Source organism: Genypterus blacodes, unplaced genomic scaffold (genome assembly GCF_046128005.1).
Source record: "Genypterus blacodes isolate CSIRO-AG114 ecotype Tasmania unplaced genomic scaffold, CSIRO-AGI_Gbla_v1 ptg000156l_1, whole genome shotgun sequence".
Lineage (NCBI taxonomy): Eukaryota > Metazoa > Chordata > Actinopteri > Ophidiiformes > Ophidiidae > Genypterus > Genypterus blacodes.
This window is the reverse complement of record NW_027466957.1, coordinates 901,169-917,471: the sequence shown is the minus strand read 5'-3', so window position 1 is coordinate 917,471 and position 16,303 is coordinate 901,169. Positions and strand designations below refer to the sequence as shown.

At 44.1% G+C, this 16,303-nt stretch overlaps 1 protein-coding gene across 2 annotated transcripts; it reads left to right on the top strand.

The window, feature by feature from the left end:
* The first annotated feature begins 309 nt into the window (after positions 1–309).
* mical1 (microtubule associated monooxygenase, calponin and LIM domain containing 1) lies at positions 310–15,147 on the top strand. 2 transcript variants are annotated; one of them, XM_076166523.1, is made up of 24 exons: positions 310–441; positions 2,637–2,947; positions 3,695–3,902; positions 4,023–4,130; positions 4,299–4,394; positions 4,510–4,665; positions 5,310–5,410; positions 5,661–5,918; positions 6,116–6,231; positions 6,401–6,527; positions 6,773–6,851; positions 7,074–7,221; positions 7,623–7,825; positions 9,286–9,392; positions 9,624–9,686; positions 9,878–10,214; positions 10,680–10,747; positions 11,110–11,905; positions 12,030–12,145; positions 12,240–12,353; positions 12,444–12,537; positions 12,829–12,922; positions 13,276–13,349; positions 13,970–15,147. In XM_076166523.1, the coding sequence occupies exons 2-24, from the start codon at positions 2,690–2,692 to the stop codon at positions 14,167–14,169; spliced, it is 3,921 nt and encodes a 1,306-aa protein (XP_076022638.1). In that variant the 5' UTR covers positions 310–441; positions 2,637–2,689; the 3' UTR covers positions 14,170–15,147. The 2 variants fall into 2 exon arrangements, with proteins under 2 accessions (XP_076022638.1, XP_076022639.1); XM_076166524.1 differs by lacking the exon at positions 310–441 and adding an exon at positions 1,815–1,974.
* Positions 15,148–16,303: the final 1,156 nt, after the last annotated feature.

Here is a 16,303-nt window from a genome sequence, read left to right as displayed (position 1 = left end):
AGTGATGTGTTCACACTCCTAATGATCAGTGAAAGGATGAAGAAAATAACGTAGTAAAAGAAAACCATAAATAAGTAAATAAAGCGCACTCCAGCCTCACAGGTAAAAGACCCAACACAGGCATCAGGTTGTCCCGGGAAAGCAGTCATATCGCATCACACACACACACACACACACACACACACACCTCCCTTGTCACGCGTGTGCGTGTGTGTGTGTGCGTGTGCGTGTGCGTGTGTGCGTGAGTGCGTGAGTGAGCCGAAACGTCACCCGAAAGTACCGGAAGAGGCTGTAACCGGGCGTTGTGTGTGCGCGAGGCGCAGGTGAAGCAGGGCGCGCTCTCTCTACCTGTAAACAAAGAAAAGAACAAAACATGGACACGACACACAGGAGGAGGAAAACCTGCCAAGGGAACTCGCGTCAAACGAAACTTCCACGCAGGTAATTTATCACCAACCGGCAGTTAAACATTGAAACCATTTCCCCCCGTTGAGTTGTAAGAGAATAGTTCGTGTATCGTGGCTTTTTAATTGAATGTGAAGGGTTAGCTGTGTTGACACTTCTGGTGACAGCGAATGCCTCATGAATGGCGAAATGAGTTTGTTGGCGTTAAAAGCCTAATGTTTCTGTTTTTAAATGTTGTATAAATCTGGCTTCTGCACTTGGTATCATTGTGTGACTACAGTCTGCTTTGGCACAGTGGTCACGTTCAGAGCCCGTCCTTCCACTGGGAAGGGGGAGTCATTTTCCTTTAACTTCCTACCTTTGTCTGCTTTTGAATTCAAGTGTGTGTACTTTATTGGGCCACTACAAACCGTGGATGTGTGCCACAACCTGATAAGAGAGTGACAGCTCTATCTTTCCAGTCTCCTATTCCTCCCGCTCTCTCTCTCTGCAAAACTTGCCAGGCTATAGAGATCAGTGTGTGATCCAGCATCCTGACACACACACACAGCGTTACCAGATACGCCTACTCACTGCATTAAATAAGGTATGTGTCGGTCCAGGCCTTCAGGGTTCAACTCATCTTCAGATTCTGCTGTTCCCTATCTTACAACAGAGCCTTGTTGTAAGTCATCTTGCATTCCTGCTAAAACATGATTCCTCTTTGGAATTGCTTAGAACAAGTCAGGTGATGATGACTGCACCTAGGCACACACAGCACGTACACACACGCTTCACAGGCTAGCCGACTTACCAAATATTGGCTCCTTCTCCAGGTTGTTGGCAGACTTTCCCCTTTATGCAACCCTGAGAGACATTTATCATGATATAGATTATGGCGTGGATCTTTTTAAAAGTCATTTTGGATTTATCACGCTCTGCTGCTTCACCTGCTTCACCAGTTTCTCTCAATAGATATTCACTCAGTTGCTGGGCGCACAATTCAAGAACACAGTGGTACAGAATGTAATGCCGCAATGTGATAATTGAAGAAGCTTTGGGTGAAATATTTCTGGTGTTGTTTTAATTAGTCTTCTTTTGGAATGGATAGTGAAAGAGAAGTGGTTAAAGATGCCAGGGGAAACAAATGCTCTTTGTAGCAGTAGTTTAAATTAGGTCTTATTTTCTTTCAAGCCTCAACTTACACACACACACTGCACACACACACACACACACACGCACACATGTACACGTTGCAGCAGTTTGTGGCTCCAGTAATTATAGCGTCTGCGTCTCAGGTGCTCAGGGCCGGAGAGGCAGAATTAGCAGCAGCGGGGAGTAAAGTTGTTGGGGGTTAACGATCAGGAAGTGAGGCTTCAAAGTCACTTAGAGGAAATGCTGTTACCACACCATATAGGCTCAACACATTTTGCACGGTGTTGCTGTTGCTGAGTAGCGTGCGTGGCAGTGCTCTCCTCTAGTTGACGGCTGGTGCTAGACCAGCGAAAGAGAATGTAATTGACGTTTGCTGTTGAACTGATGCAATCATTCTACCCTGCCTGATTGAAACACAGTGCTTTCACATTGTGTGTGAGTATGACATTTTATCAAACTATTTGCATATTGCCTGAAGGGCTTCCATCTAGACATACAAGTTTTGTGGAACCACCTCGCCTTTTGTAGATGTCAGCCAGGACAGTGTTCAAGTTGCAAGCTCATATTGTGTACCAGATATTTTAAACAAAGGTAGTAACCATAGCTTCTGTGTTGGAACGAACAACCAATAGAACGCTGGTGATGTTTATTTCAGTCCACAAACGTATGGGAACAGTTTTATTTTCCCTGTAGCAATATGTTTAACTCTGACATAGATTCCATGACATTTGTGTACACTCCTGTTCACTGCCTGATGACATCAGCGACAGGCACAAGACCTGAGGCGCGGTGTGAGCATGAATCATTAGATGTAGGAGGGCTCTTCTGTCTGAAGTGGTCATATAAAGGACAGATGTGAGGAGCTACAGAAACGGCATCATAATGAGGAAGTTGTTGGTGACTCAATCAACCAGGTGACATACGTTTTAAGACTGATTAAGGGAGCATGGGGGAAGTTTCCCCTAGTCTCAGTCAGCACTGTAGATAATCGAATTAGTCAGACTGGATTGTACCCTGTAAGTGCAAACAACAAGGAAATGATCACAAGTTATTTCCAGGCAGGATACTGAAATAGTCTTATACCGCCTCTTCCACAGTTAACCTCCAAACCTACAGCCAGAAGAACAGGAATCCCTCGTCATCCTCCACTATGGCGAGCCAGGACGCTGTCGACCCTTCACACGCTATGTTTGACCTCTTTGTTCACGCCCAGACTTGTAAGGATGCGCAGCGCCACTTTGCCGAGCTCTGCCTGCAACTTGGAGTTGACCCAAAGGATTTCAGGAACTTCTACACCAAGCTGAAGGAACGGCTGAACTACTGGAAGGCCAAAGCTCTGTGGGCAAAGCTGGATAAAAGGGCTTCACACTCCGATTACCAGCAAGGGAAGGCCTGCAGCAAAAACAAGGTACCTCCACCCAGAAATCAATGTAGATCACTTCTGCATTGAACCTGTGGTAACTATCATGTAATCAAATTCTGTTTTAGGGTGGTGCTTCTTCTTAGAGAGTAGCTCATGTCGTCTTTGACTTTTTATCTTGGCGCTTAATCTTATCTTATTTTGGCTTATAGTTAACCTTTCATCCACTGCTCATGAGGAAGGTTCCTCTTTCACCACAGCTACATTTATAGTCTGTAAACCCTGTACTGTTGTTCAACCTACTTTATTTATCCATTTCATTCTTTCTTAATTCCTTGAATATTTAGTAAATCTGTGTGTGTGTGTGTGTGTGTATATACAGTTGCGGTGACGAGTCGAACAAACTGGGAGAAAATCAGTTATGCTATAATTATGATGAATAATTCAGAAGGAACTGTTTAATATTTAAATACTCCTGAGCAGCTTTTGATCAACCTTGACATTCCTTTATTCCAGATAATGAAAAAGAACACTGATTGGCTTCAGGAGGGGTCACAGGCTTTCTTTGATTACCTGTAATCCCCACAATACATCACTTTTAAGAGGTTGCGTTGAAGATCAGATATTTGTAAAAGGCCATATCCCTCAATTCTTCCCTTTTCTAATTACAAATTGGCACTGGAGGGGTTCTTTGTATTTGATTACAAAACCAGGCAGCGCACAGTTATTTGGGGTCATGTAATTATTATTATTGACATGCTGGCTGTTTTCAACCTTCCTCCTTGTCTCACCCAGTGTCTGGTATTGGGTGCAGGACCATGTGGGCTGAGGACGGCCATTGAACTGGCACTGCTGGGGGCTCAGGTGGTGTTGTTGGAGAAGAGAGAGTCATTCTCCCGAAACAATGTCCTCCACCTGTGGCCTTACACCATTTTCGACCTCCGTGGGCTTGGTGCCAAGAAGTTCTATGGCAAATTCTGCTCTGGGTCTCTGGATCACATCAGTGAGTGAGAGCAGTGGCTGTGTTTTAAGGACTCTCCTTTCCTGTCAAACATATCTCTTGTCGGTGTTTTGTCACTTTCACACTGAATATTCCCAATGAAATATGTATGTGTGCTTTTAGGCATCCGAGAACTGCAGTTGATCTTATTAAAAGTGTCACTCCTCCTTGGGGTGGAAGTGCACACTGGAGTGGAGTTCCAGTCCTTGGCTGAGCCCTCAGGAGACAATGGTACTTGCATATTTCTATCACTCTTCGCACTTCTTTGCTCATAGTTTGACCTGAAAATCGGTTGTTTTTCATTTGCTGGTATGCGTGTAAACCGCCCATATACAGATTAGGGAAGTTAATAAGAATCTAATGAGGCAAAGGACAGTAACTTTGATTTGTTTCTGACAGGATGGATGGCCAAGCTGCAGCCCGAGTCTCATCCTGCAGCAAGCTATCAGTTTGATGTCTTTATCTCTGCAGGGGGAGGCAGGTTTGTCCCTGATGGTAAGACAAACATGCACGTACCTGCACAATTATTCCACACATGCACAGAACAAGCTTCCTCCAGCATCTGTATGCGTTGATCTGCTGAGTCCTCATCTTTCTCCCACGCTCTTAGGCTTCAAGCATAAGGAGTTGAGAGGCAAGCTGGCTATCGGAATCACAGCCAACTTCATCAACAGAAACACGGCTGCTGAGGCCCAAGTAGCAGAGATCAGCGGCGTTGCCCGCATCTACAACCAGAAGTTTTTTCAAGAGCTGCTCACCACTACCGGTATGAATCCATACTGCAACTGGAACAATGAGTGCAATGCAAAGAAATGGCAACATTGCTTGTTTGTGTAAAAACTAACTTCTATGCTTTCTCATGTTGTCATCTCATTTTGCACCACAGCTTGCACTAAGTGACAGCATAAATAATGAAGTACAATCGCTAAACCATAACAATTTTAACTCAAGCTTGAATGCAGTTGTTTGCGTTTGGTTGAGCCTTTGTTGTGGCACACTGCACACTGCACACTGCACACAGCCTTTCAGGGCATGAAATGCATGTTCACGCTCTCAAGCTGGGTACAAAGTCATGTGTGAAAAGAGAAAGCAACGATGTTATTCTGGGCTCCACGCCCCAGTTGATTTCCTGTAAGAGTAACTGAAAAAAACGGCTTTATCACTGTCCTGCCTTGAACCACAACCTCTTGCTCTGAGAGAGACAGACAGATATAGAGGGAATGCCAATTTCTGTTGAAACTGTTGGTAATTGGCCAGTGTAAACATGTAGCTGGACGTTCAGAGTCGTTCACAGATTCATTCTTTTAGTATTCCACACCTATGATTATCTCGTTTATTATTTAGTACAAAGGCATTAAGAAACTTGCCCACAATCTCTCACTGGTCTTTGTTCCTATGTCCAACATCCAGGTATCGATTTGGAGAATATCGTCTATTATAAAGATGCAACCCACTATTTTGTCATGACTGCCAAAAAGAAAAGCCTACTGAAGACGGGTGTCATTAAACAGGTGAGAAAAACACGTCCGTTACCAAGAAAAGTGTGATTTCTATCAGCATCTCTGGCCAGATAAAGACGGCACACACCAGACGGATGACACATCTGTGCAGGCGCTGCAGTGTGAACAGAGAAACTGTTGATCACGTCCCGTCTTCTCGCCCCTGGTCGCTGAGCTACTGGAGTATACCAAGATGATGACATGTCACAGCTTCACAAAAGGTGCCCTGACTCATCGAGCGTTACCCACTTTGTCCTTGCAGGATTATACAGATGCAGAAGAGCTGCTTGCTCCCGCTAACGTGGATCGCGAGGCTTTGTGTGGCTATGCCCACAATGCAGCCAACTTCTCCACTGGCGGCAACCTACCTGACCTTCAGTTTGTCCAAAACCATGCGGGCCAATCAGACGTGGCCATGTTTGACTTCACCTGCATGTACCGGGCTGAGAACGCCTCGCTGGTGAAGGAGAGGAGGGGGAAGAAATTGTTGATGGCACTTGTGGGAGACTGCCTGGTGGAGGTAAGTGGTAATAGTTTAGCTATATCTCTCACTGATTTCATAAAGATTTGCCGCTACACATTATTTAGATGTGTAAGATACGTAGGATGAGTGTTCTTTATCTAAAAAACGTATGTGCAGAAAAGCTGGAAACTTGTGAAATACATATTAGGGTTGTAACTGCTCGGTAAGTTATTCTGGCGCTTTCCTGTCTGCAGCCTTTCTGGCCTCTGGGGACAGGGATCGCCCGTGGCTTCCTGGCTGCTTTTGACACCGCATGGATGGTGAGGAGTTGGGGAAAGGGGGTCCCACATCTCAAGGTCCTAGCTGAACGGTGAGCCAGAAACATTGGACTAAAAATACACACTAAGGTCACAATGTAGACCAGTGCAATTTATATTTTTTCAAGAACATTATTACACATTTTACCATTGTATTTACCCAACATTTGAATTACATTTCCTCCTTTTATTAACGGTTTCCCTTTCTTTATGTATGCACAGAGAAAGTATCTACCAGATCCTCTCCCAGACAACCCCAGAGAACACAAGTAAAAACTATGCTGGGTACAGCATTAACCCTTCCACACGGTACCAGAGGATTAACCTGTCCTCCATCCAGGACAACCAGGTCAGGACTGTTTACCTTCAGAAACTCAACAGACTGTCTCAACACACCCTGTTGCAATACTAAGGAAGTTAATATTGCTCTGACACCCACTTCCATTGTTGCTCAATAGCGTGTTAGTTTCCACCAATATCATTACTATTCAACTGCCAATATTCAGATTCTGTCTTGACTTAAAGACAATGAGGGAAATGTTTTGGTTGCTGTAATCTGACAGTATGGATAAATTGACCCATGTCCTCATTTAGGTGCAGCACCTATACGATGTTGACAAGGTTGACCAATCGAGCAAGAAACAGAAGAACAGGTGGTCTCACTTGCGTCAAGGTCAGTTTCTCTCCATCGTCATCAAGCAGGTAGTCCTGGACAATGATTTCCTTTCATTCTTTCACTGAACATTCAGCTGTGCTGGTGGAAACACAGTGATATCTAACAGCATTCTGTAGCCAGCATTGGCACATCACAAAAACAATTCTCTTACACCACATTTACATGAAACAGCTTGGAGGTCGCAGGGCATTGTCTAATTGTCTGCGTTTACTCCCACAGATTCCGTCGGTGGTTTCGAGGAGTTGTTGATGTGGTGCCAGAAACACACAGCGGGATGTAAAAATGTGCACGTGAGAGATTTGACCCAGTCCTGGAGGTCCGGTCTGGCTCTGTGTGCTCTAATCCAGCACTTCAGACCGCAGCTCATGTAAGTTGGTCCCTTGGCCTTAGCTCAGTTTTCATTGCCTGAAAACAACACCACTAATGAGGCACTGTAGGGGTACGGTATGATGAGGTAGCAAAACAGGTTTAATGGTGTTCTTTTGGCTCAGGTCTTTCAAAGTAATTTGAAATTCGAAAAAGGTGGTTGACTAAACATAACACACAACCCTCTGGATATTGCGCTTTCTCTGTCTCCTTCCACTGTGAAATGTCAGCCCAAGTCCAAATCTGAATTTCTGACAGATTTTGAACATTTCTTTTGTTTGTCAATAAAATCAATTTCACTGTGGTGTTTAATCTTAAAAGCTGATCGACACCACAAACGGTCTACTAATAATACTGTAGAAAACACACTGGAATGATGTCTTCCCTCTAATTCTGTTGCAGTGACATGTCCTCCCTGGATGAATCCAATGCTGTGCACAATGTCCAACTGGCCTATGGCATCCTGCAGAGAGAGTATGGCATCTCACCTGTCATGTCTGCCAATGACTTGGCCAACAATGGACAGATAGACAAGTTGTCCATGGTCCTCTACCTCACCCAGATCCAAGATGCCTTTAGTGTGCCACCCAAAGATAAAATTATGGGTAATGTCTCATTTTGTCTCATATGGCAACAGTATGACCGCAAATACTGGGGTGACCTGTGCATGGCAAATAAATCACCCAAGCTAAAATTTAATTATTTTCTTTTACTATTTGTTTTTATCAAAGCAAACAGTTGACAAGACAGTGCGCATACAGTTATAGGACATTTTGAAGATTGTTTTTTGTACAGAAAGAGGGGGAAAAGGAGACAGAGATAGAGAGAAAGAGAGAGGTGTTATGGGTAAAACAGGCAATATGAGTTAGAAGTAGATTGAAATTGAAACGGCAGGAAGCCACGGCTGCTGGAGGTTGTGAGAACATGGCACAGTAGTGTGGACACAGGGACCAGGATGGCAGCGGTGATGTTGATGCGATGATCTCCTAGGGTAAATACAGTTTTTTGTTTATTTTTTAATTAAATGCTTAATGGTACTTTGTGATTCTGTATATCGCAGCTAGTGTTTTCATTTCAGAATTAGTAGTCTTAATGGTGTTAATACCGTTTCTTTCTTCTTCTGTAAATAGCACCACAGACAGCACTATAAGGTTACATAGCTCAGTTGCCAAGCCACTGCACAGCATCACTTGCTGTATGTGTGTGTGTGTATCTAAAGGGGTCAGTAGCATTTTGTCCTCCCCCTGAAATGTGCTCATTGTTGATCAAGGGACCATAGTGGCGCTGTCTCTTTAAGAGCATGTTACCCAGCATTCCCTGGGCTAGAGTGGCTAGTGCTGCGTTCAGAGCCTGGCTCTGCTGGCCGTGCTGCTGTTCTGCACTTAGCCAAGCAGCAGCACACGGTCACGGTGAGGACCAGGCTTAGCAGGGTCCGACGGGACTAGCATCTGGTGCGGATCTTCTGTCCCTGCACTGGAGGAGGATTTGCACCCGGCAGTGTGTGTCAGAGGTATTTTAGCATGGTGCAGTTCTTCGTGGCGTGAGGAGTTTGTGCAGCGTTAATGTGAACCCAGCATTTGGAGGTACTAAGAAGCTGAAGTGGGTGTGACAAATGCTGCGTGTGCGTGTGTGCGGGCTTGCGTGCGTGCGTGCGTGCGTGCGTGTGTGTGTGATGTTGTGCCACTCTGCTTGGGATCTGCTGAATGATGTGCAAACGTAGGCGTCCTCATTTAGACGTATCTATCAGAGGTGGTGTGAGAGTGTTGGTAAGAGCCGGAGCTGAACCCGTTTTGCAGGGATTCAGCTGCAGTAAGTACACAGCAGAAGGGATTGTCAATGATTCTGTCAAACTCTCAATCAAAGACATCGAGACTCTTAGTATTTCTCTAAACCGAGGTCAAAATCTGACTATTTAATGCTTAGGCCAGCAGTTGTGTGTGTAAGCAATGCTGCAGGGAGGTTCATTATGCTGGAATGTCTAGTGGGACGAGATATAAACTAAATGTCCGCTGTGTGTGTGTGTAAGTGTGTAAGTGTGTCCCTCTGACATGTTTCTGTCCTACAGAACCTGCAGGCTGTCTGCCTTCGTCCAAGCCTCTGAGTCTTTCTCAGACACAGTCAGCCGTGTTTTTCCTGAGCAAGCTTAAGCACAACTCTCTGCAGAGACGCAAGGTAAGCTTACTCTGACTCAAGTCCACTGTTTACATAGCACAGCCAAATGCTTGATAAAGATATTTTCTGCACACTGGCTTGTTAATCGAGTTGAGATTAGTTCATGCAAAAGTCAGATTACTGTATGTCAGTAGAGGTCATTTCTACTTAATTATTAATATAGCATAGACATTTGGTTGTAAAGTTAAACCACGCAGGTCACATGATGATGATTTTATTTTTGTATTACAGGAAAAGCTTAAAGCTGAGAAGAAAGCAAGCAAAAGGGCGGCAAGGATGGAGGGGGAGGACAGAGTAAGTTTATTTACATTCAGGCAGATTTATTCCAATTCTAGTCATTCTTTTTGCCAATCCTTAATTGAAGAGATTCCAGTAATGTCAAGATATGAACAGCAATATCAATGTAAAGTTATTTAGAATGGTCTCAAATTTCAAACAAAACAAAGATGTAACTGAGAAACTTTCCTTTTCCTCTTTTCCCTCAGATGGGAGCAGCAACTCCTGTGTCCCCTGAGCTGAAGACTAAGCCCGACACCAAACCTAAGCCCGACACCAAGCCCGAGCCTAAGCCTGACACCAAGCCTGAGCCTAAGCCTGACACCAAGCCAGTGCTTAAGCCTGACACAAAGCCTGAGCCTAAGCCTGGTGTGGATGTGTGTGTGTCGCTGACCAACAGTGAGGAATGTTACTTCTGTGCACAGAGGGTCTACGTACTGGAGCGCATCAGTGCAGAGGGCAAGTTCTTCCATCGGAGCTGCTTCGCTTGCCATCTGTGTGGCATCACCCTCAGACTGGGAGGTTACACCTTTGACCAGATCACAGGTGTGTACTGCTGTGCCCTCCGTACACTGTCACTACACTAACATGTCACTCATTGGGCCCAAGCCCCTATTTAAACAGATTCATTTGCCATGTGTGTTACTTCTGTTCTTATTGTTTCATTTCTTTTTTCTTTAGTCTTGCTTGGGTTGACATACTTCTTACTGCAGCCAATACAGCGCTTGTACACACAGTATACACTGATACAGAGCTGCATGTGTTTGTGTTTTCAGCACTTGGTACAGCTAGAATAATCTCTCAAAGCCAGGATACGTTGTTGCTGGGATCAATTATCATCACTTTACTTATTTATTATTAATGCATTTATTTATGTAATTAATAATTTACACTAAGATGCTTTCAAAGGTGTTCCATTTAGACAAGAAGTGATGAATCATTTAAGAATATGACAGTTTCTTGAGAGTCACTTGCCTCCTTTATTGGTTTTTACCTGTGATGTTCCCTCAGGGAGATTCTACTGTGAGCTGCACTCTGAACAGCTGAAGCTTGGAATGGGGACTGAAACAGTGTGTAAGGTAGGTCACTGAAGAGGTGTAAGGCTTTCTGCTGCCTGCTGCTGCTGATGAGTCTACACTCTGTGCCGGTGAACAGTTGGAATTGTTGTGTTCATAATGTTTGTGTTATGTAATCTTCGGTTGCATGGTTGACTTGCTCGCTGCAATTAAGCACTGTGACTGCTGGAGCACAAATCCTTTTCTTCAGATCATGTGTATCGTGACTCTTTTAAATTGATTTATAAATTGCTATCGCAGTTAGACCGACATGAAAGTGAAGTCCTTAATGTGGGTGACCTAAATATAGCATGAGACTCTATACACACTTTACCTTTTCACTGTTGAGTGCTACCAAAAACAATCTTCATCATTTTTGTGTCCAGGATAGTGAAAGAAACAAAGCGACAAATGAAGAGAATGGACTCTCCAGTGATTATACGCCATCTCCATCAGACGAGGAGTACGAGCACACTTTGGACTGTGGTCCCTCTACGCACACGCAATCGCATCTTCCTGAGAGGGATGATCACCACAGGCCTGAATCCAAAGAAGGGACCCACAAACCAAAAACAGATCCTACATCCAATATCGAGGTTGCAGCCCCCACAGAAGAGACGGAGGAGCTTCCTGGCTCAGCGCCCCTCCCTGTTCCAAAGCCCCGCCTCTCCCTGCAGACCATGCCCAGCCCCCAGTCTTCGCCTCCAAAAGCCAAACCTCGTTCAGTTCACGTTTTTAATCCCTCTACTCCAGAAAAGTGTCCTTCTACCCAGGACAGTGAGATCGGCAAGCCAGCACCCGACTCCCGTCCAAAGCAATCCATGAAGAAGCTTCAGCTTACTGATGAGGAGAGAAACCAACTGGGTAATCTTCAGAGCTTCAGCATAGATTCGGACTCGGAGACCCCCGGAGGATCATCCTCCTGCTCCTCTTCATCAGCAACAGCAGGTGGCCCAAGCCCTCCAAAACCAGACGGACAAGATGGACAGGAGGAGGAAGGTTACTGGAGTGGGAGTACTGCCGGTCACTTGCGGGAGAAGAAGAGCCGACGCTGCTACAGGAGGAAAGAGGTTCCAGGTGGGCCGAACAGGGTCCGATCAAAGTTTTCCCCCTGGAATCTCTCCTCCCCCAGGATCAGCAGAGACCACAAGCTCAGTGTCCTCGGTCATCCGTTGAGAGTTGGTAAGTTGAGGCCTCATCTCTTCATCTATTGTCAGTTACTTGTTACACTCTCAGAGAGAAAACTATGCTCTGCTTTGTCTGCTTCAACTTACTAACGCATTCTTTGCTTGTATGGTTACCACAGAAACAACATTCAGACATATTCACAGTGCCTCTGAAGAGGGTGCTGATGGAGAGGATGATGACGACGATGATGATGAGATGTTTGGACACGATGACACTGATTTATTTGTTGAGAAAGTAAGAAAAGCAGTGGAGCTCTTTTTTATCATCACTCTCATGGTACCGTGTTTTAATCAGCAGTTCACCGATAATAACGAGGCTTTGCGTCTAGTTCCAGACGATGCCCTCTGACCCAGTTGAGGCTGAGAAGTTGGAGCTGATGAAGATGAGGACACTGGAGAGACGTGCCAAGATGAGTGAATTACAGCGCTTGCGTAAAGCTCAGGTAAATGTTACCTCATCCAGGCTGTGAGGCTTCTCCACTCTAAATAAACAGTGTATGAGCTTTAGCCCTGCGTGTTTCTGTGGTTCACAGTCCATCCAGAGAAGACTGGAGGAGATTGAGGTGAACTTCAAGGAGCTGGAGGACAAAGGAGTAGTGCTGGAGCGAACTCTCCGAGGGGAGGCTGGTAAGGAGCCAAGAGGAGGCCCATTCATAATGTTCGCTCTGAGCATGACCTTGTGAACTCAGAATGTTTTTATAATGCAAGTATTGAAACCCAGTAGAATTCTGTGATTTACCTTGAGGTAAATTGCAAACACATCTGAGTTCCATGTGGATTTTATTTTTTTCTATACACTTTTCATTTTTTTCAAATTAACACATAAAATGACTACTACATCCATCCTTCTATTGCTTTTTTTAGTCCCCACCTACACACTCACACACACAGCTGAACACTGAATCTGTCCCCTTCCAGGCAACTGTGGCTCTCCAGACATGATCGAGCAGTGGATCCAGTTGGTTCACCAGAAGAACGCTTTGGTTTCTGAGGAGTCTGACCTCATGGTGGCGTAAGTACAGAGTCACAGGCAGATAAACATTACACGCCTGTGTTGTCACACTGTGAACACAACACAGTGTTTGTGCGGAGTGAAATTGGCACATTAGCCAGAGTGGCCATAACAGCAAACGTCCAACTCAGACACACCGCTTTCTCTCGCCATTATAGCAAATCCTCTCTACTTTACAGTCCACTGTTTTGCCTGTGTTGACCTACAGCTGCTGTTATTCTCTATCGCTCCACATCATTGATATCATTTGATATATCGGTGTAGTGTTTGAGAAAATAGAAGCCGGATTCTTTACAGGATGTTGGTTGATGTGCCGTGACTCAGCTGCTGTTTGTTTTTCTGACGCCTCTCAGGTCTCGACAGCTGGAGCTGGAAGACAAACAGAGTGCACTGGAGTTGGAGCTCAGGAAGTACATGGAGCTAAGTGGTGTGTATTCAGGTTATATACTTACTGGATATATGTGTGAATACTTGCCATCATTAATTATTGCAGTCTTGCTCATACATCTTAAGGGGGAATCTGGGTCCACTCACTGCTGTAAGTCAGAGGTATAGAGCTATATCATATCAAATGCCTGTAGCCGACTTCAAACTCACCCATCCCTTCTCCTTCAGTTACCATTAATATTTAGACATGGTCCATCCTTAATGAAAGGCTTTTGGAGTGATTATAATTAAATTTTTAATCCCCTCTGCCTTCTTTTTGCTTTGCTTTTTGTAATTATATTTCACTGGAACCGTTTCAGACAGTTTTTGAATAATGTGTTGTGGAGAGGTGGGTCATGGATCAATGAGCAGTATAGTATGTTGAGGCAGTTCTAAATCCTAGATTCAAAGATACACAAGTGTAATTGAATTACATTTGTAGACCACAGACAACCTTCAGACCATTGAATGGAAGCTGAGACTAAGGATGGTACTGCCAGCCTTCTATAAAAGAGACATGTACATAGAAATGTGCATTGTTGGTGTTATATGAAGTTGTTTGGCCGTGGTTGAGCTTTGAGTTTGAAGTGCTGTCTTGTTTAAAATGTTTTTGTTCCACAGAATCTGAGAAGACCACAGAGCAGCAAACGGAAGAAGAGAGGGTCCTTCAAGAGATGATTGATGTGGTGGACATGAGGGACTCTCTGGTGTTGTTTCTGGAAGAGAAGCGGCTGAAGGAGATCAGTGAAGAGCAAGAGGTCCTCTCCATCATTGAGTCTAAACGGAACTCAAAAGCAGGAGCTCAAGTTCACTGGGGATGAGATGATGAATCTGTGTGTGCATACAATCACTGTATGTGGGATTTGCTGCTTTCAGACTTTGAACCAAACTTTTGCTAAGCCAAAGATAATGAAATGGAATGTTTCCCACCCAGAGTGTGTGGCCAGCGTAAGATACTTCAGACTAAACAGCCTGACTAGAAATCCTGTGCAATCTCTCCCCTAGAGGGAGACATAGGCCCAGAAATCTGAGGCTTTGATGGCGATGCTTCCCAGACCGGTCCAGCTAAGCTCTGCTTGCTGGGTGAGTGGGCTTCCAGCAACAACCCACATAAAGAGACGAACCCCTGGTGTCTGATGCACTATTGAACAGCCAGGGACCTGGACTGGTTTGGCCCCTCCATAAGTTAAGTGCAAACTTAATGCAAAGCTACAAAACTGAGGCGGTGAAGGGACCGGTAGAAGCTGGATTTGGAGTCTTAAACTTAAAGGTTACGGATGGACAGGATGGACGGTGTTTCATGTTGATTTTACTCACGAGTAATCGCTTCGGTACAGGAAAACATAATCTTCACAGTTCTGTGTTTGATATTTATATACGGTCCTTAAAAGGAGATAATGTTTAAAAAGCAGTTGTAATTACAATATTAGGGGTAGTTAAATGTTTTTATTATGATCCATGAATTATTTTCTATTAAGTTTTCCATGAAGTTCTACTTTTGTAGCACTTCCTGCTTTTCAACATTGCATGTTTGATGGTTCCATGTATCTCAGGGGTTGAGAGTTCAGTCCTCCAGGAGCAGTATTTGGTTTTTCTTTCGATGGGTGATAGATTATATGAACACAGGGAATTCTGGGGTGAATGAACAACAAACAAAATAGACTGCTTAATATACTTATGGATTCTGTCATTTACATTTTATTTACAATCAAAGTGTGGTGAGTGAGAACAAGCCTTGTATATTTTGTTCCACCTAGACGGCACTCTGCAGTATATCAAATAAAGACCATGCACTTTGATGTTTTCTTTTGTTTGTTTAATGCCTCTCTGATGTGGCTTTGCATGTTCTTTCATACATTGTCACACTGTATGATTTCCACATCTATTTTGAAGAGACTAATCTCTGGGGTGCACACTTCCCTATTGTTGAAGACATTGTGTAAGAGGAAGTGGAAAGAATTTAGTATTTTCTTGGTACCAACAAGCTATGGGTGACGCAAGGTTGCACCTCAACTTCTCCATATCCTACTAGCATCATTGGCATAGTTAATAACATTTAAAGACCAATATTATAACTTAATACTTATCTCTATTTTCTCTCTCTGCATCCACAGCCAACAAGTCGACCTTGGCTGATTAAATGACGCACAATAATGACTCAGACTTAAAGTAAATGTGCTTTGACAATCCATTTAAAGAGGACGTTGTTTAGTAGAGGGGTAAAAGGTCAACCTCATGTAATCAACCAGACACGATTCTTGTTTTAAATGAGCATTTTACCCACAAAGCAGCCAAACAGAAAGGTTATTGGCTTGAACTCAGAAATGGCCTCGTTTTGCAACTGCGTCTTCTGTGACAAACGCTGAGTATTCATCAGACATCATGAGCCTGTGGGGGAAGCTTGTGAAGGCCGAACAGCAATAAAGTGTAAAGGTGAGTAATGATGTGATTAAAAACCACATCACTTGAAAGCTTCCATTGTAGCAAATACTGCCTCTGTTAAGTACACACTAAGTACCACTAAATAAACCTATTTAGTGAGATTTTGTATTGTAGAGTTGTGAAACACCTTTGAGCATTTCTGCCATTCCATCAGTTGCTGTTTCCATTCAGCCTGATGAATTCTCTCCTGACTTAAAACTCATCTTTAAATGCAACACGACCATGACATCCTCTTATCCAACAGTATCCATGACAACACGGGCCATTCAGCCCAGGAACCCTTTCTCTCCATTCAGGCAGCAACACATTTTGTTAACTCAACTCAACCCGTCAAAACTCTCTCATGGTCATTCTGCTGTCTTTAGAATGAAAAGCACGACATGTTAAAAATGGAAAGTTTTGTTCCACCTTTACTTAATCTGCGTGTCTTCACCCCTTCAGCTCTTTGGGATCCGAACCCCCACAATTTAAATGACGTTGTTAAAGGTGTCATGAATCAAAACAGAACAGGGC

Coding starts and splice junctions, on each gene's coding strand:
- mical1 (XM_076166523.1), top strand. CDS start 2,690: ATGGCGAGCCAGGACGCTGTCGACCCTTCACACGCTATGTTTGACCTC. Junction 6,528..6,772: donor CCTCCATCCAGGACAACCAG/GTCAGGACTGTT, acceptor GTCCTCATTTAG/GTGCAGCACCTATACGATGT. Junction 6,852..7,073: donor GTGGTCTCACTTGCGTCAAG/GTCAGTTTCTCT, acceptor TTACTCCCACAG/ATTCCGTCGGTGGTTTCGAG.